Raw genomic sequence first — 20,003 nt, 5'->3', positions numbered from 1 at the left:
ACAATGAGAAATGTTACGGAAAATGCCAAATGGAAAGATACAAACTAAGCCCTTAACAAGAGACTTTGACTGGTTTTGGTTTGCAGAAGAGCTCAAACAAATGGAATGGGGAATATTATAGAATTCAAAATCTGACTCTATTTCCAAATACTGCAAAGAAGAAACAGAAGATATAATTTCCTGATATATTAAAAAAAATTCCTTAGTTATCAAACTCTAAATATCATCTGGCTTACATAGTCTCCTATATATTCTGCCATATAGGCTGTTTAACTCGGTTGCTTTGGATGAAGTGTGCAAAGTACTCATATGGTTCACCAGGACTGTGAGTAAAAGCATAGCTGTCAGCAATAGTAACAATAACATTATTAGAGAAAAAAGCCACCAGCGTAATCAAATGCGTGATATTTTGTAAAAGCAGTTACGTCCACGTTACGAGAGATCCGTGCAAGAAGGAATACCGTTTCTTAAGCACGAACATGAATTTAACTGAGCATGTCTTCCCCCCATTTGGAAGCACTGACACTTTGCAGTAGGTACAGAAAGGGAACAGTGAGGGGGGCGGTGGGTTTGAACCGTGGCAGCTGCCTCTGGATAAGTGATGGACGTTCCCCCGGAACCAGCCGGGTCAGAAAGCAGCGGAGGAAGGAGCCTTGCAGCGCGGCCGAAGCTGCCGGGGCCGGGCCGGGCGCTGCGGGCACACACACATGGAGCCGGGCAGGGCTGGGGCACAAACCCACCGGCAGCGGCGGGGGAAGCGGGGGTCAGCCTGAAGAGGCTCAGGAGGGACCTTATCGCTCTCCACAGCTTCCCGAAAGGAGTGTGTAGCCAGGTGGGGGTCGGGCTCTTCTCCCGAGTAGCCAGCGACAGGACAGGACACAGCCTGAAGCTGCGCCAGACGAGGTTCAGATGCAACATTCGGAAGAATTTCTTTACAGAAAGGGTGACTGGAATGGGCCACGCAGGGAGGTGGTGGAGACGCCCTCCCGGAAGATGTCTAGGAAAGACTGGACGCAGCACTTAGTGCCATGGTCTAGGTGACCGGGTGATGTTCGGTCACAGGCTGGACTCGATGACCTCGGAAGCCTTTTCCAGCCCAGCTGACCCTGTGGCTCTCTAAGTTTTGAACACGATCCCCTGTCCCGAGTGGGTTTCCTAGGCTGCCTTCCCTCACCCCGCCCTCAGCGGGGCCGCGCGCGGGAAAGGGCGGGGGCGGTGACCGAGCTCTCGCGAGACGAGACGGGAGTTCCGCGGTGCGCGCTCAACGTCGGCCGCGGGAGGATTCGAAAAGTGGCGGGTGAGGGAGGGACCGGACCGGAGCGGGCGGGGGTTGGCGCCGTCCCGGAGTGTCCCCGAGCGTCCTCAGGTACCCCGAGCTGTCCACCGGTGTCTCCTCCGAGCGCCTCCGGTGTCGGTGTCTCCTCCGGTGGTGCTGCCGTGTGCCGTGGGCTCTTCTACGCGCGTGTCCGCTGGCTTCGTTCCGCTCCGCTGAGGCGGCGCCGCTGCGTTGGAAGCGCGTCCCGCGGGTCCATGAGGCTTCGGCCGCTCTGAGGGAGCCCGAGGTAAGCGGCCCGTCCGGCTCCCCTCTGCCTGCTCTGCCGAGGCCTGGCGGAGCCCCCGGGTGGCTCGGGACGGGGCCCAGGAGCGGCCCCTGCCCCGTTCTGTGATGTGGCTTCGCACACACTAAATGCCGTGTAAGTCGCTTTCCCACCTGGAAAAGCACGTCAGGAGACACCTAGGATGGAGGGTATGTTTACGTAAGCAAATAAGGCTCTTGGCGGCCTTGCCCATTTCCCATGGTTTTCATTTGATAGCCGAGAAAACAGACCATTTTACTACCCCTTAGTGCTTCTGATACAAATAAATAGTCTTGTTGGGAATTATGACTAGCTTAAATAGTGGGAGTGTGCTGGAGAATGCATTGTGCTTTTTAAAAATCAAAGTATCCGTTAACAACTTATTCTGCTTTAGGACTTACTTACTAAAAAAAACCCAGAAAAACAAAACCGAAAAAGAAAGCAAGCTCTGCAGCCCAGTGATGTTGTGAATCTAAATGCTGATTCAGATAACTAAAATATATTGGAGGGGAAAACTGCTTCAACTATGTAGTACATGTATAACTACTGTAATATATAACATATATAAGTATATATAAGTGCTAAGTATGTAACTGATACATGATTGCAACAGACAAAATGTTCTTGTTTTGATATACAGTACCTTCTCTAATGTTATGTCTTGCTTATAAAGTAGGGAAGACCAATTCCAGGATGAAACGCGAAGCATTTTTGCAAGTGGTGTCTAAACAGTCAATTGAAGACTTCCTTCGTTACACTCAGAATCCTGTAAGTGAGCCAATGTATACATTTATCACTTCTGGAGTCATAAGTCTGTTACAGGTGCAGAAATCAGGTGACAAAGGGGCAGAAACTATTTGTGGGAATAATTGCTGTAGAAAAGAAGTTCAAATGGCACTTGAAGGAGTATAGGCTGAAAGAGTTGTGGAATCTGAAATATGAATGTTTATAAGCCAGTTAAATTTTTGATATTTGGTTGTTCCACATGCCATTTTTAAAAAATAAATTATTAGTATTTGTGTAATTATAAACAAATGCTAATTTCATATTGCTGAAGTATTACATTGTTAAATTTCAACCCATGAACGAGTTCATTACTATATAATGAATAAGAGTTAATGTACAAACATAGAATTGTGTTTCACTAGTATTTGTTCATTCATTTGATAGTTTGGGCTGTCCACTTGTTCTTTAGTCCATTGTTAATTTTACTTGATTGCTCTATCACTGAATGCTCTAGAGAAGGGATAGATTGCTCTCTCTAAATGAAGTGTGGAGAGAACAAGGAGGAACAACAAAACAAATCCCCTGAAATCTACTGTAAGAGCTCACTATGTGTATATATTGCTAATTAATGAGAAATAGTAATTTGCATTGAGGTGTTTTCCACTCACCTTCAATCTATCTGGTGTTAAGATATACCTGAGCTTTTCTAAGCATCTTTTGCTTGCTGCCATAAATGATATTGTGAAGTTCATTTCTTAAGCTTTCTTATGGGTATTTTCCTGGTAGTACCTGTGGCAGGATAAAGTGGATCAGTTGACTTCCATGTGCACAGAGGCATGAACTGATTTAATGTAGTAACTGTATTAAACCCACAATCATCTTCTGTATAATAAGCCTACAAAGTTTGTCTCCCAAACATCCTTGAATCTTTCCCCAAGGAATTTACTATTTCTTTCATTTGTGTGCCTGTATGTAGTTATGGATGATAAATTTATTACCAGATTGCCTTTGCCTAAAGTCTCCTTCCCATTTTTCTCTAAATCTAAACACTTTAGCAAAAAACTATTCACTTTCAGTGTTTCCTTTTCAATTGATTTGGTTGTGTTGATTCTGCCATCTGCATTCAGTAATTTATTTTAATGAGCCATGGGCTATTTGGATTTAAAATGGTTGGGTTTTTTTTCATCCTTTTATTTTTCATCACCAATTCACAGGAGTTCTCTTGCAGCAGTGTTCAGCTGTTGCCAATACCTCTGGAAACTTTGTCACTAGCTGCAATGAGTATATTGATTGAAATTGTCTTTATGCCTTTGCAGCATAAGGGAACATGAATATCCACATGCCTTTTTGACTGTCCAAAATACTCCAATTATTTTAATAATTTCCTTTTGAAACCTGCAGTAATGGAGGATGTGTGACCATGTCTTGTCTTAGTATGAGGATCCTCCTTTTTGGATCTCCCTTGAAAAATTCTTGATTGCTTTTCTGGAGGAGGCTGTGGTTAAATAAATTGTCACTAAAGCTTCACTGCTTTCCTTAGTTTTTGTATTATATTTGCTACGTAGTTGGTTCTCTAGCCTTAGAATTTGCCTTTTGAACCCTCTTCAAAGTTCAGTTTTTAGCATCACTTTTTCTTTCAGTGTCTGTTTTCTACACACACCCCAAACTCTCTTTTACTTCCCCCTTGAATTTTTATTTTCCATACTTTCAATGTTTAGACTCATCTTGTCTTCTAAAATTCCAGGGCTTTGCTAGTTTTCCTTCAAGGTTTTTTGTGGGCTTTTCATTTTTTCTTTGTAATATTTAAAAAATGTCATTTTGTTGGGCTGTTCATTGAGATCTTCAGCAGGTGCTGTTGGTTTTTTCCACTAAATCCTATTCCAATTCAAGAAAATACATAATTTCTTAGACAGAAAAATAGGAATTACAGATAGGGTGACAGTGAATGATAATCCTTTCTCCTCATAGATTTTGGAGTAATTCTGTGTCATATCATCCCAAAGAAAAATCTAAAAGCTCTGATCTTATTGTGAGTTCATTCTTTCTGTTCAAAACGGTACAATCTTAAAATCCTGTCTTTTGGGTTTGTTTGAAGCACAGGGCTGCAGAACTCCCTGTGAGGCCTTCAGTTTATTGTATTTGTTTTCAGTTGCAGAATAGAATAGAAATTCTCTTATAAATATGTAACAGGATCTTTCTTCTCATACCCTTCTGGGAACTTTGTAATACTTACTGCTGCTTCTTTCATTCTTTTCAGTTTTTACCTTCGACTTTCTCTTTTTGATGCCTTGCAGTGTATCTGCAAACTAAAAATAGATTTATTTCAAGATCATAGAAATTCTCCTTCTTTCCTCTGAAGCGTTTTTGATCCAGTAAACTTTCACTTCCGTATTGCCAATTACATCTCAGAAATGATCTGCTCTTTCTCTTGGCTGGGCCTGGTCTTCTTTCTTATCTTCTCTCTGCGTATTGCTTTTCCTAGCAGGTTGCCTACCCTTCTTTGATGCCACACTCCTTGTGTCTCTGAGGTAAATTCTTCTAGCAAATTTCTTTCTAGGAAACAGTTCAGATCAGCCTCGTGATGCAGTCTCTACTGGAGACTGATGGTGGCTTCCCTGTCAGCAGGGTTTCAGCAGGAGGTGTGGGCTCAATGGGCTCAGGAGCTGGGTTTGATGAGGGACTTTAAACAATGCAGTGTGCAGAGCTCTGATGTGTGCAGATCATATCCCAAATCAGTGCTGTCCCTATGGCTCTACTGACTGCTGCGTTTCCAGTCCTTGCCTAAGGATTTTCTTTAAACAGCCATCATCAATTGATATTTAAGAGAGCAAAGACATAATCAGGGTCTTAAATTCTGTGCAGTTTTGAGCTTCTTAGCCAAGGGTATGGAATTGTCTTCATTGCTATCAAGGGCTAAAGAGTTCTGTCTTAAAGGCAGCACTCTTGCTTCATGATAAAGAGTTAACTAGCAGGAGTTTCTTATGCTATTTTAAAAAAATATAACTTCTAGAAGGTATTTTATCTCTAACTGCAGAGGAATATAAGTTAATCATTAATGTAAAAACCCAAATTAAATGTCAAAAATATGACAATGAAGTATAAGCCACTTTGCTGATGTGGGATTGTGTGGTATCTTCTGACCATTTATAGAAAAATACATGTGATCATTTTGACTTGAATGAACTACTTCAAGAGTTGTCAAGAAAGCAAAAAGAAGTGCTATGGCAGAGACTGACACAGCTATTGACAGAGAGCTTGATGGAGAACCCTGTGGAAACATGGCACAGGACTGGAGATGATAGGAGTGATGATGACATGGAAGTTGAGATAGTTCCAGAAATGGTAAGAATTTGTAAAATGAAAACATGTTGAGTCTTTTGTGTTTTTTGGGAAATAAAATGGAATATTTCCATAACATCTGAAAACTTGCAAGGGTTATGAAATAACACCAGTTCCAAATATCACCTTTCTGCCCATTTTTTAAATTACTTAATTTATGCTTGGGTTAAGCTGAACTTATGATTGAACTTATGCTCTAAAAGACTAGCTCTGCTGAGAATTTTAGTTATGAAAGATGTGACTTAGTTTTCTCAGTAGAGTTGAATGGGCTTTTTCTGTGTTTTATATTAGTAAACAAATGTTAATGTTGCACACGTTAAGTCTAAGTAGCTGGCATATAAGAAATTCACTACCTGATTTTTTTTCACTACCTCATTTTATTTGATAAACATCATGAAATCTAGATTTGACTGTGCCTTCCACAAATTTAGAATGTATAGAATTTTTCTGACTCAGACCCTTATATACTGCCTTCTGTGCTGTAGTCTATGTAGCCTTGAGATTACTGGGGGAAAAGGTTACTTAATTTTGGGGGGAAGAAAAGAAATGCAGTGGGAAAATAATTAGAGAAACCTAGAGGCTTGTAGAAAAATCAGACATCTGTTCTGAGGCCTGTAGAATCACACACTTGGAGTGAAATTCACCAGATGTACACATCTCTGTGTTACACATGACCCTGCTAGTTAGGGGCTTCTCAGCTCTAAAATGGATGTGTGTTTGAGTAGGTGTGTTGCAGATGAGGAATGGGTACACATGCACAGTCACAAAGTTATCTACTAGCTGGAGCTGAAAACCCTTTTCAAACGTTTTGAAAAGATGTACTTTAAAATCTATTATTTTGCCTCTTATTTGAAAGGTTTTGGGTGTCAGTATACTCGTTCTTCAGAAAGGAAGCATAATAACAATTCAGCTTTGCTTTCTGTTGCTAAGGTTCATTTCTTGTTTGACTTATTTTCTGAGTCTAAAACAAACTGCAGAAGTGTTTCCTCAGCATTGCTTTCTTTCAGAAACAAACTGTAGCAGTGATCCAAGGAGTGGCAGCTGTCGTTATTGCTTCCATACCTGCAGTGGATGAAAATGTAAACTACAAAGCTCTTGTAGAATGCGTTTTTATCCTAAACGGTGAGTCCTTCTCTTTGCAGAATGCAGCATTTTACAGAGGCTGTTTGATCTGACTGAAATCCAGCTGGCCTATGAAACAGAATTCACAGGAGAAAAGTTGGTACTGGTTTGAGTTCATATTTATGAGACAAAATTAAGGGAATGTTTACCTAGAAATGAGCTGTACAATTTAGAAGTTGGAATGTAAATAGTTTTCTTTCTCCCAGCTGTTCACCCAGTGGAAGGTAACTTTGATTATCCTGTGATTTTTGTTACTTTTTAGGGAAACTCAATATTCCATTATTACTGATCCAAAAGCTTGGGCCAAACCTTAGAGTTGCCTAAATACTGCAGTGAGCATAAGCCATGAAAGTGTGTAAGTGTGGCAGGAGCTAGCTGACACTGTGAGGTGTAGTTAGTGTGCTAACAGACTACTGTTTTACAGGAATGACTTGGTTCATTGCAGTAAATAATTATGTCACTACTCTTGTAGGTATCCTTCCTGCATTATCTACATCTGAAAAAATCCTACAGGATGCTATCCAACGTGTGTGTGAAATGTGGTGGGAGAAGGGACTGGAGGGGAAGGAGCAGCTGGGGAAGACTCTGTTTGTCATTCTGCTGAGAAAAAGCCTGAATAAAGCTGCTATGGTAGGCTGAAGCTATGTTGACTTTCAGGTTATTATTGAATATTTCAAGGAAGATAATCCCTCCTGTAAAACACCGCCTTCTCTAGAACAAATTTTAAAGGTTTTTGGCATCAGTTTCACAAGTGAACTGGATTTTAATTTTTTTTTTTTGCATTTCTTTTGATCTTTTCACTCTTTTGTCCAGTCCAATGGCCAAGGCTTTTATTGTAATTAACTTTTTGTCAACTCAGATATTAAGTACTGTGTTCAGCTAAGCATAGAAACAGCTTTTGTGGGAAGCTTAATTTTCTCTTGCTTTTTATCTTTCTACAAATAATTTTTCTTTCATTTTTCAAAATGTTTGAGTTACTTGGAGTGTTGTGATACACATCTTTTGCACTAACCCAATGGATATAGCCTTATTTCTTTCTCCTGTTTTTCCCTGTTAACTGCATGTATTTTTTGAAGTTTAAAAAGTGCAATGTTGTGGTTTTAACATACATGCATGGAATGGCAACTTTTTTTTCTTGAGCATTTCTTGAGCATATCTTCATTTGTTGGAAGTCAGAATTTCTGCAGGTACATATATTTTTTTCCCAATAATGTGATGAAATGAATATTCATAATTTCAGGATCTGTAACAATGCATTTCAAGTTCATTATTTAAAATCCTTTCAATGCAGCTTTGCATTAAATCAAAGCTTTTTGCATTAAAGCAAAGCTTCTCCACTCTAATGTGGGCTTTTTCTTTCCTGTCAGGGTGCAGATATAGTTCGTTTATGGAATCTACATCAGACATTACTTTGTTTTGATTATGATTCAGATGAGAGTAATGAAGTCAAAGATTTGTTGCTTCAGTGTTTTATGAGTGTAAAACACATTAAGAAAGAAGAGGTAAGCCAACTTTTATCTTACTGTGGTTTTGTGCCAGTGAGCTTTGGTTGCTTTTAATAGTTTTGCAGTTTGTCTTTTTTAATAGCACAGTAGGTAGCAACATGAGAGAAATCAGCTCTGACTGCAAGCTATAAATAGTTGATACGGTTTCATTTGGAAAACTTGTTTCTATTCCAGACTAAAGTGTGAAAGTTTATGTTTAAATCTTCAGTCCAGTTCTGAGGCAATAAGAATCAAGTGCTTTGCTTCCAGTGCATTTCCCTCAATACTTAAAATCATTCCCTGGTGTAATTCTTTTCTTTTATAGCAGTTTTTCTTTTATTCAAGACAAGTAACTGTAGCAAAATAATTTTCCTTCTAAATGATTTAATCTAGAACATTGTGTTGTCATATTCTGATTTAAAAGTAGCATGAAAAGACCCAAACTTTACAGAAAAATAAGAATTACTTTATTTAACTACATACATTTCTCCCAGTGAACAGTTGCTGTTTTGTTTGGATTGTGCCTGTGCACCAGAATTGTGGCATCCAAGCCTTTTTTCTGGTTAGGTGACCAGACCACATGATTTTGTCTCTGAAGTTCATACTCTTTCCTGTATATGTAAAATTGATATATTCCCAGGGATTTCTGGTTCTGGATGTTTTGTCACCTTTGCATCTTCAAAGGCCTGTCTCTTTCTAGGTATAGAGAGCACCTTACTGCACTCTCTGCTCTGTCTGATCATTAGTGGTTTAAATCCTTAATTCTGGATTCTTTGCTTTCTGGCTGGAAGCATTGACTGAAAACAGCAACTCCCAGCTGTAGCCAAAGGGCTCAGCCTTGGCCAGCAGTGAGTCTGCCTTGGAGCCCGCTGGCAATGGCTCTATCAGCATGGGGAAAGCTTCTGGCAGCTTCTCACAGAAACCACCTCTGCAGGCCTCCACCACCAAAACCTTGCCATGCCAGCCCAATGTACAAGTCACTTTACATCCTGAAGGATAACAGTTCAAGATAAAAGGAGAACCATAACCCATTCTGGAAAGATCCCAGGACAGGGTTCAGTTAAATTAAGTATCTGAAATAAATTTAGACATCTGTGCAGGAGCATAATCAGTACAGGTCCTGGGAAGGATTTGATTGCTTAAGTGAATGACCCATGCTACATTAAATGACCTAAGTTGCCCAGACATCCATGTGGGGCTGGCATGTAAAACACTATGATAGATCTCTGCCTTCTGGAAAACCATCTGGGCATGTAAAATTGCTCTGTGTTTAGGGTGTGCCATATTAACCCTAGTCAGCAGAGTCAACAGAACAATTCAGCTCCGTAAAACAATAACTAAACAGCTGATCACATAAAACACTCTTAAGACAATTAACTTTTCAGGGACTTGAACATCCAAATTCACATGTCTCAGTTTTTGAGCAGAACTTCACTATATGAACTTCCAGAACTTACCCAGAATGGTAACCGACTTGGATTTTCCTACCTCTGCAGACAGGAGATTCAAAGCATTTTCCTGTTGCTATGAGGCCATTGTACGTCAGTTGCAAGTCCTTTTGTTTGGTATTTGTGTGCTGTGGGAGTTCGGTTGTAGTGGTAACACACCTCATGTATGTTCTCTATTTTCCTTTCCTGGTTCATTTCACTAATGTTAGATTTCTTGTAGCAACAAGAAACCAACCAACGCTCCCCTCAGTATCTCTGCTGGACCTTTTGTTTGTCTCCTATATTGCTTCTAAAATGCTTGTAGTAATACCAAGTATCAACATGATGTATGAATTGCTTTGAGTTGAACGTGAGCTTCTGTATATCAGGCCTAATACTCCCTTTAATGCCTGCAGACTTGTTCTACAGTTCCTAAGAAAAGTAATCCTAGATTTTCAGAGTACATATCCCAGACACAGCACCATAGTAGCTTAAGCTGCTATAACTCCAGGTTGCAATGATCCTGTGTTGCCATGGACTAGCATTCCTCTTTTTGTTTTCACAGTGTAATGTTCAAGCAGCAATATTGTGGGTTGATTGAAGGAGGTAGCTGTTTTCTCCTAGTAAGATCATTTTTCAGACAGATTAACTGTCTGGAATGGTTCATCATATGCAAGACTGAAGGAAGGGAAGGGTCAGGAATGCAGTGTATCTGTTCTAAATCAGATTAAACCAATAGAGAACTGCACATTTATTACACCTTATTGCAAGATCAGGGAGTTCAGTGTTTCTGCCCTCCCAGGCTGTGCTGTTCAACACACTGTAATATTTCTCAGAGGCTTATCATCAGGCTGCATTAGTGGAGTGATCCTCTGAATTTATCTCTGTGATTTATGAAAACGTTCTTGTTCAGATGGGTTTTCCAGTCAAACAGCTGCAGAGCATGTTCCTGTGTTTTAGAGGTGGGTCTGTTGTGCTTTTTTCTTGCTCACCTTCTCTATGTATAGAACAAAGTCATGTGCTGCTCTGTGTCCACAAGCATAGCAGTACCAGACACCCAACACTGATACTGCATTACTCCCAAAGATGACAAGTTCACAGTCTCATTCACCTGTCACCAGGTTATCTCTCACAATAATGAGAATGTTGTTACCAATAATTATTGCAGATCCATTAATCACAAGCAGCAGATTAAGCTAGAGGCACTTATCATTTTCAGGAGCAGGCTCAATCTTTTAAAACCTAAGGCTAAAAAGAATTGGTTGAAAGCTATTTTTAGGCTTTTTATCATCTGTCTTGCTGCTGGAGTTGTAGAAGATGAGTTTGAGTTAGTCCTCATCCTTGCCTTGTTAAGGAAAGAACTGTAGGTCAAAACTCCCTTGACCTTTTGTTTTGTCAGGGTTGTTGATGTGTGACATGCCAAGTGGGAGTCCTCTATGTTTATATTAGGCCACCAAAGTTGGAGATAGAGACAACTCTTGTTGACAACAGGAAGGATTCCATCAGACCTGAAGCCAAAAATCTTGACATTGTATTAGCATTTAGGTCTTGATTTTTATGAGCTTCTGAGTTGTTTCTTCACCCAAAGGCATTTCAGCTATCAATTCACTACAGTGCAGTTTCTGACTATGTGCTTCCATCTCCCTCTCCTACTCTGTGAGATTCCAACTCCAAGTGTGTTTGGCATTGAATTTTCTGTGTTTGGTGTTAGGTGTGAACACAACTCTTAGTCCAGCCCTCAATGGAAGTGCCTCTGAACCTTTGCTGTTTATTCAGTGACCCTTTTACACTTCTGTCAGTGTGCTCTTTACTATTGCACTTCCTTTATTGATATTCTTAATTTATTTTTGGCTAGAAAGCTGAGAGATACAAAGGACCCTTACAAGTGGCTGACTCACCCTTTTGTGTGATCAGACATTTTGAAGTCTTACCTTCACCTGTAAGCTAAGTTAGAGTGAAGCTGCCTGTACAGATACTGTATAAGGCTCCAATTCCTTGGACAGATCTTGCTGATTCTGGGAGAGCATTGGCTTATTTCCTAAGGCCTTCCAGTGCCTTCTGTTACAAAATGCTATTGCTCATCCCATTTGTCATCATTGTTTCTGACTTGTTAAAATGGAAGAAAACTAATTTGGGAAAAATAGTTTCTGTTTTCATGAATGAAAGCAGCTTCAGGAAGTTCACAACATTACCTTTCATGTGGCAAGAGGAAAGGAATTGTCCTTGCTGATCAGAACATTTAATTTCCTCAGTGGCCCAGCTATTCTCTGTGGCTTTGTTAAAAATGTTTCTGCATCCAGTGCTGGTAGAGTTGTGGTGTTTTGTTGATGCCTTCACCATCATTCCAGTGTCATACTGGGGTGATACTGCGCTTGGCAGAGCTCAGTGCTCCGGCCTCGGTGAGGGTGCTGATTGCACAGTGTGCTGGCATTCTGGGATGCTGCTTGAAGGCACACCAAAACAGAAAGGACATTGAAAGAGTGGAGGCAGATATGTGACCCACGTGTTCATTTGTTCTGTTTTTTCTACAGTATGAATAAAAGTAGTGCTTGAATTCTGTTTAATAATTAAGAATCTTAAATAGTTTTTTCCATTTTGCCTATGCATTTTAAAATTAAATATGCTATTTCCTTTGTATTTGCTGATTTTTGAGGTAGCTCTTAAATTGGATATTCATCTGACCTTTGAGTTCCCTTTGTTTTTTCCTCTTTTCCCCTCCCCACAGGGAAGAAGACTCTTGAGTTTTTTGTTCAGCTGGAATGTAAACTTCATTAAAATGATACATGGAACTGTTAAAAACCAATTACAGTTCTTTCCAAGGTATGCATCCCAGTAAGACCACTTAATTAGTAAGAGCTTGTCTAAAATCTTGTTTATCTCACTCTAAAAATACCTAGTGTATTGAAAAAATATATCAATATCCAGAAACCCACTGATCTTCTGAATATTACTGCTATATTGTTTCAGCAACTTCATTTAATAGTAGCTCTGACATGCCTGGGTGTACAGTTATAGGAGCAGTAAATGTTTATTTGCCATTAGCTAAAGCAAATGACTTTGGTTAGAAATTGGACTGCATTATTTGCAGTTCTTCTGTGAGGGTTGCAAGTCTGTTTCTCCTTTTGTAGAGCGTTCCTATTTCTTCCTACAAGCAATTCCTAATTTAATTTTCTAGGTTTCTGTATAAGGCATTCTAATAAGAAGTGACTTGCAGGATAAATCATAGCCTGAGAACTTGGCTGATGGATGAAAAATAAGGAGATTTTTTTTCTTTGATTATTCAGTGAAGTATTGCTGAAGTAATTGTGTGTATTAAAATCAGAGGCTTTCTAAAGCTTTCATGTAGAAAGATATATTCCTGTACATGTCTATAAAGAATTTCAGGCATTCTTCATGACATAACTGGTAAAGTATCTTGCTGAATGTTTTGACTCTCCCACCATAGGAGATATTTCAAGTATCATGTAATAGCGCTTGTGTTCATTAATTAAGAGTTAACTTGGTAGTTATGGGTGTAGACTTGAAAAAGAGAATTTCTTCTAAAAAACAATTTGATGCACAGAATTAAGAACAATATTGGTTATTATACAAAACTTGATGTTTCACCTTGATGAATTGTACATAGATATGGTTTGCATGCTTTCTTGACAGTGTTTCCTATATGTTAATATAGATCCTTGGTGGAAAGCATTTCAGAAATTTACTTCAGGGCCTGGAAGAAGGTGTCAGGAGAATTCATAGAGGTAACACTATGCTTGAAATTTCATCTGGATAGTTTTGAATTTCAAGGTGGCAAAGACTGATGACTTTCCACCACAGAGAGATTCCTTTAACAAGCCTTAAAGAATTATTTCCCTAAGGAAAGGGCCTCTTCAGCATTGTCAAGGAGTAACTATATGTCATGCTTTGAATATTTTCCCGCTGAGATCAGCTTGGCTGCAGTTTAACACCTTTAATTCTGCTGCTGAAGTATTGGTTCACACAAATATGCATATGCACAATGTTTTTCATAAACATACCCATTAGCTGAATTACTGAAGCTTTCCTTCAGTATGAGCAAATCTGTATAGTTGATAGCTTAGGTATTTATCTAGTTTTTGTGGATTTCCATGGAAATGATTACAGGCATAATTACAGATCACAAGAATGCAAGAGCAAAATTTCAGTTACCAAAATATTCTTATTTACCCTGCTTTTAGCTTCTGATAATTTGATTAATTGTAGATTCTGAAATTTTGAAAATCAGTTGAGGCAGACTGAGACCCCCAGCATGGAAAAATTTGGGCAAGGTAGATGCCAAGTAAGAAATAGTAGCAGGTACTATTTTCAGTTGCTTGTTTTAGGGAAAAATGTAGTTGCTGAACAGCTACAGTACTTTTATTGTTTTATTGTGTTAACAGGAGCATGTGTGTGTTTTACTGTAGGTACTTGAATATACCTGCATTCAGGATTTCATGCATCATGGAATTCATCTTCCCAGAAGTTCTTCTGTTCATTCTAAAGTTAGAGAGGTAAGTTCCAGGAAAGCATGATATGAACTAGTAGCTTCAAAATGAGATCATTTGGTATGAAGTAGAAAATTTCCATTTCATACTAAAATACCATACCAGGTGTGGCTGGGATGGAAATACTTTCATTCATAGCAGGCTGTGTTCAGGGTGTGCTGGTGGCACAGCAGTGTTCTGGCTGCTGCTGAGCAGTGCCTGTGTAGTGTCAAGGCTTTCTCCTCCCCATGTTTTCCCTTGGCAGTGGGTTGGGCATGAGCAAGAATTTGGGAGGTCACAGCTGATATAGCTGACCCAGATTGACCAGAAGGATATTGCAGCCATACAACCAACATTCCCTCAGCAAACCGAGGGAAAATGGGTTTTGGGGAGGCAGCCATTGCTGGGAGGCTGGCTTGAGTATTGGTCTGCTTGTGGCAGGTAATGAATGTTTGCATCACTCCTTTGGGGATCTTTTTGGTCCTCTTTGCTTCATTTATTAAACTGTCCTTATTTTGACCCATGAACTTGCTTTTCTCTTCCAATTCTTTTTCTTCCCCACTGAGCATGGAAGTGTGTGCATGGCAGTGGGTGCTTAGCTGGTGACTAGGGCCAACCCACCACAAAGATTTAAAAAATAGCATATTCTGAGAAATAATGTTAGAACAAATTTTAGGAGGAACCTGCTTATAGTTTTGCACCAGATTTGTCTTTGCTGCTCAAAAGTAGAAGGGGATTTTCCAGAGTGGAGGCAGTAGTTTTTGCTGTCTGTTGTCTAAGCTTTCTTTACCTGTAGAATTGACCTTCCCATAGATGATCACAGGGATGAAAAGTCATAACCTTCTTGAGGCAAACTTAGTACATGGGTCTGAAATGAAACTTGGCTTTTTTCTTTTTACAGTATGTAGGGGATTTATAAAGGTTTATAGGGACAAGCTTTGACTGTGGTTCTCTGTCTGTGGTGTTCAGTCACAAGCAGAGCATTTGAAGCAGAATAAGTGCACAAGGCTTTTTAAGACATTTGTATTTGATCAATGCCCCTTTCCCTCCCATGCTTCCTCCCAAATACCCAGACTCTAGAGTGTATGCTGTGTGAAATAGACTGCTCAACGTAACAGTGCACAATACTAGAGTGGGTTTTTTGTTTGTTTTGGTTTGGAGTTTTTGAGGTTGGTTTTTTAGGTTAGTTTTGTTTTCTCATAGCTATAGGATTTCCTTGTCCTGTGATTCCTGATCGATGGAGCAGGCTTTTGACAGGGCATTTCATATTTTTCCACCTCTGGGGCTTATGATCTTGAAAGAGGACAGTGAATAAATATGTCATTGGGCTCCGGAAGAGTAGGTCTTGCAATAAATTTGAACTGACCACAAGAGGGTCAGCTTCTTTTAAATTTTGTGTAATCTTGTATTCTGTTTTCCAAGATCTTCAGGGAATTATCAGTGCCGTATTGATCAAGGCCAGAAATGTTCAGAGGATGATCTCGTCTCACTTTCTGATTAATTACCAACCTTAGAACACAGCTCAAACTGCTCACTGTTTCAAAGTGGAGAAATTCTTCATATCAAGTTACATTATGTCCTTGCTTATATTCTGCTCTGGTCTTCCACTTTCTCCTTCTTTTCTGCATAATTCAGATACAGAAAATAACAGGATTTTTAACTAATTAAGCAGTTTTGAGTCCCAAAGTGTGCTTTTCATCAATGCATAAAAAATGTATTAGGTTTGTACATGTGTATTTGGGTAACTCCACTTACCAGATAAATTCCTTTGTTCTTAACAGAGAAAAAGCTTATTTATCTGTAGTTCATAATTTTATGGTTTCAAAGTATTTCTGTCAGTAACTTTAAAAATAATTTTTAATAGTAACAAAAATGAAGTGTTGCTGTGAAATTCTCTAGCCATGTTTTTTTCTTAGTTGTAGATCTTTACATAAACTTAATGACTCTATAAAGGTATAAAATATTATATTTATTAGATTGTTTTAATTTTACTATTTTTGAGACTTCCTAATTAGATATAGGGTCAATTAACATGTTTAGTTTTATCATTTTCATAGTATGAAAACTCTGGTCTTACATAATTATGAAATGCATCAACCCCTTACCACTTTCTGAATGTAGAATGTTAAAATGGCTTTGGGGCCTATTTATTTTTTCTTAGGTGCTGAGTTATTTTCATAAACAAAGTAAAGTCCGTCAAGGAGTTGAAGAAATGCTCTATAGATTGTATCAGCCCATCCTCTGGAGAGCCCTAAAGGTAATTATCCTTTTTAGAAAATGTAAATGTCTTTCTCCAGCTATTAAATTTTGGGTCCCTTCCACATCTTCTGTTTTTATTATTTGCTTTTAAAATGAATGGCTACAAAAACCAAAATTGAGTGTTTAGCATCACAGATGTAGCTGAGTAACTTTTTAAGTTGTAATTAGGCATAGCATGCACAATAATTTTCTAATTTGTTAATATAATTTACTTGTAAAATTCACTTTTATTTACAGGTACCTAGAGTGCTTTCCACTCTAGGTGGAAAGCACTCTAGGTACCTGCAGTTGGCATTCTTATCTTCTCAATCTGAAAATTCTGTGTAATCTGGTATTATCTTTTCTAAGATCTTTAGGGAATTATCAGTGTTTCATTGATCAAAGCCAGAAGTGTTCAGAGGATGGTTTAGTCTCACCTGTTGATGAATTAACAGCCTTAGAGTACATCTCAATGAATTTATTGGAGTATTAATTTAGGAAAACTTTTATTCCAGTTGGATTGTATGGACATACATTAATGGTATGGATGTGCACCCAGAATGAAATTTCTTATTTGTAGTTCTTTCATGGAGTGTCTATGTCCTCCTCTGGATTGTATGCATGGACTAAAGGGGATCCACTGCAGTTTGTCTACTCAGTTACACTCTGTGATCAAGAGGAGCCAAGCTTCCTTCTTTGTTGACAGCTTTTATTTTGTCTGAAGTTATGAAATCCCTGTTTGTGAGAGCGTACACATACAGCCAAGTTCATTTCTGGCAAACACTTACAATTTCATTTACTGGTTGATCATAAGCATCTTCTTGAGAAGTGAGAAAGGCATTTGAAGTTCTCAAAGTTGAAAGTATTTACTATTAACTTCAAAAGTTGTTTACAATGGGTTTTATGAGTTACAGGAAAGAGTTGAGAGCTATTTGGTTTCAACAGAACCCTATGGTAGAGGTAGAAATATGATGAGAGTCATTGCTAGCCTAGTATCTTGTTTGGTCTTGCATTAAATGTTTCATCCCATCCTTTTAGAATTTATATAAACAAGGAACCCTCTGGATGAAACATTTATGTCCTAATGCCAGAGAATGATAGCTACAAAGCATGGCTTCCTTTAATTTCTACATTTCTGTCTCTATAAAGAATAGGGGTTTTAACTGATTTTTGGTAAGTTAACAAAATACAGTGTGCCATTCTTAAGGGAGTTGCTGCCTGTCAGTGGAGGGTCATAGTCACTTGCCAAAGCCCAGGACTCAAATGTGAGACTAGACTACTTTTTGGAGGAAGATTGTGTCAAACCTTATGAAATCTGCATGCATTTATTTGTAGAAAGGTAACAGAAAGTGTGTGATCTGGAAAAATAAGGTTACTGATTGATTTGCAGCAAGACAATTGGAGAATTCCAGATTCCACAAGTAGTTGAAATTTTTAACAGCTACTATTTATAATTTTCACATCACTAATGGTTCCATGGCTAGAACAAATCATGTAGCACTGCATGAAGTGTTTGGTGTTTTGAACTGTTGCTGTGACTCAGAATCACCAGTAGTTTAAAATACAGAACTAAGAAGGGAAGCTTATAACTTTTCTTAGAACTGTTACAGGTTTACTCCAAAGCTTGAAATGTCAGTTTAATTTTAGATAACTAGCTTGATACTCCTATTTTAGCCAAATCCCTAATTTAATATAGTGAAGAACAAATTCTGTTCTAGAATACTGTTTATGAAACAGAAAGGACACACAAGGCCTGTTTACTCCTCCTTCTTGCAGAGAGCAAAAATACTTCAGTTGCAAGAACACGAGTTCCAGAACTGTTGATGCTGAAACTACTTGATTTCATCTCTGAAATCTTTAAACTGAGAATGCACATTTTATAATGCAGTACTCTGTTTTTTCTTCAATTCCTTGTTTTGAAAGTAATTAGATTGCACAAGCTTCTGTTGGGGCTTTTACCAGCACATCTTTTATAAGCCTTTATGCAACTCTTAGTTTTTATAATATAAGCCCATATGTAACTTCTTCATCTTTTTTCCATGTTCTTATTATGAAAAGCAAGTATTGTACAAACATTAAAGAGGTGTGCAGTGATTGGTTGTTAGTATGAGAAGATATATGGATATAAATACGATTATTTAGTGTAGTAGTGATTAAGCTGTTTCTTATCAAGCTGAAAAAGTCAAGAACCACTCCTCCAGGAATTCAAGCTGTTGAAGGAAGTGACTCCTTTAAAGTGTTTGGTTGTCTTTTTTTATATTTTTTTTAACATCCCACACATTTAAACTAACATGTCGTGGGGAAGCAGTATTTTAAATCATTTGAAATTAATTTCAGAACCTGTAAGACCAGTTAAAATTTAAAAGGAAGCTGTGAAAATTAACAGAAGAAGAAAGTAAATTATGGTTTTAAAAGGTTCTGAAAACTCCTCAGAATAGTACAAGCATAATGGTAAAAGAAATATTAGTTATTTAAATTACTGCAGGCTCTGGCATGGAAAAGTCAGCATGGATTAAAACAGGCCATGAATTTAAACTCTTAGGTTCTACCTCTGTGAAGACATTGTACAAGCCTGAATATGCAAATACATTTGGGATAAATTCCAGTTAATTAAAGGCAGGCATTTGAACTGTGGGTACTCAGTTCAGAGTTAAAAGTGAGCTTAATGGAATTCAGTGTAATGCACTTTAAAAGTTTATGGAAATTAACTTTCTGGAATGGCTATGGTAGACAAGGTCTAGCTTATTGCACAAAACCACATTTGAATTAATTTTCACATGCAATGTTAGTGCAGAAGAGCTATTTCGCCCTGAATTCACATATTATCTTATGTGTTAATTCTTAAATATAGACAAGTTCAGAGTTGAAGGATTTTCTACAACTTTATAGTATAGAATTAAGAATATGATCTTTTTACCTTTAAACTGCATTATACATCATAAATAAAGGAAAACACAATCCCTAACTAAAGAATGTATGTATGTGCTTTGTTTGCTTTTGTAGTATCCAATTTAAAATTCCTAATAATTTAGTTGACTTGAAGAATTTGGCATGTCCTACTCCACCATATCAGGATTGGTCAAGAAGAGAAACCTAAAACAGATTGTAAATGAAATAATTGTTACTGTTGTGCTTTTCTGGTTTTATTTGTCATTAGTTTATTTAAGTCTAAATATTACATGGTTATTGCCATGTTTCTTTTCCCTGCTTTGATCTCAATGTGCTTTATGACAAGTGGTGAAGAAAATTAGACTATTAGCATAGTCAAGAATTTCCCTGAACTGTCTCATCTTGCTGTTGAAATTAGGCCTACTTTGCTTGTTATATTGAGAGCTTTTATTTTTTTTATTGGACACAAAATCTGGACAAAATTCTTCCTTCCAAGTCTTCTTTCCAAGAGAAGCCGATAGAGGCTCTTAATCACTGCACTGCTATCTTTGATAAATAAAATGTAGTTTGGTAATTGGATTTCAACTTTCTCCTTGAGATGCCTTGAATTTCTTTATGGTTTCATTGCCTGCTCTCTTTTTCTGTCCTTTAAGAGTCCACAGGGTCAGTTATCTTTCACTGAATAAGTGTCTAAATATGCACCTTTTTCTTTTTCAT

The 20,003-nt window shown here is 38.3% G+C and overlaps 1 protein-coding gene across 2 annotated transcripts in view; it reads left to right on the top strand.

The window, feature by feature from the left end:
• Positions 1-1,305: 1,305 nt before the first annotated feature.
• NCAPG2 (non-SMC condensin II complex subunit G2) overlaps positions 1,306-20,003 on the top strand; it is a 41,130-nt gene continuing 22,432 nt past the window's right edge. Inside the window, exons 1-10 of one of the 2 annotated variants that reach the window (XM_059839766.1) lie at positions 1,306-1,562; positions 2,254-2,345; positions 5,454-5,645; positions 6,650-6,764; positions 7,237-7,394; positions 8,132-8,266; positions 12,401-12,495; positions 13,349-13,418; positions 14,100-14,186; positions 16,321-16,416. In XM_059839766.1, the coding sequence (XP_059695749.1) occupies positions 2,271-2,345; positions 5,454-5,645; positions 6,650-6,764; positions 7,237-7,394; positions 8,132-8,266; positions 12,401-12,495; positions 13,349-13,418; positions 14,100-14,186; positions 16,321-16,416 (1,023 nt within the window). In that variant the 5' untranslated portion in view covers positions 1,306-1,562; positions 2,254-2,270. Of the gene's footprint in view, positions 1,563-2,250; positions 2,346-5,453; positions 5,646-6,649; positions 6,765-7,236; positions 7,395-8,131; positions 8,267-12,400; positions 12,496-13,348; positions 13,419-14,099; positions 14,187-16,320; positions 16,417-20,003 lie in introns of both variants that reach the window. The other variant, XM_059839756.1, reaches the window with a different exon arrangement.

This window comes from Haemorhous mexicanus, chromosome 1, assembly GCF_027477595.1.
Source record: "Haemorhous mexicanus isolate bHaeMex1 chromosome 1, bHaeMex1.pri, whole genome shotgun sequence".
Classification (NCBI taxonomy): domain Eukaryota; kingdom Metazoa; phylum Chordata; class Aves; order Passeriformes; family Fringillidae; genus Haemorhous; species Haemorhous mexicanus.
The sequence above is the reverse complement of the archived record's forward strand: the minus strand, read 5'-3'. Positions and strand labels throughout refer to the sequence as shown.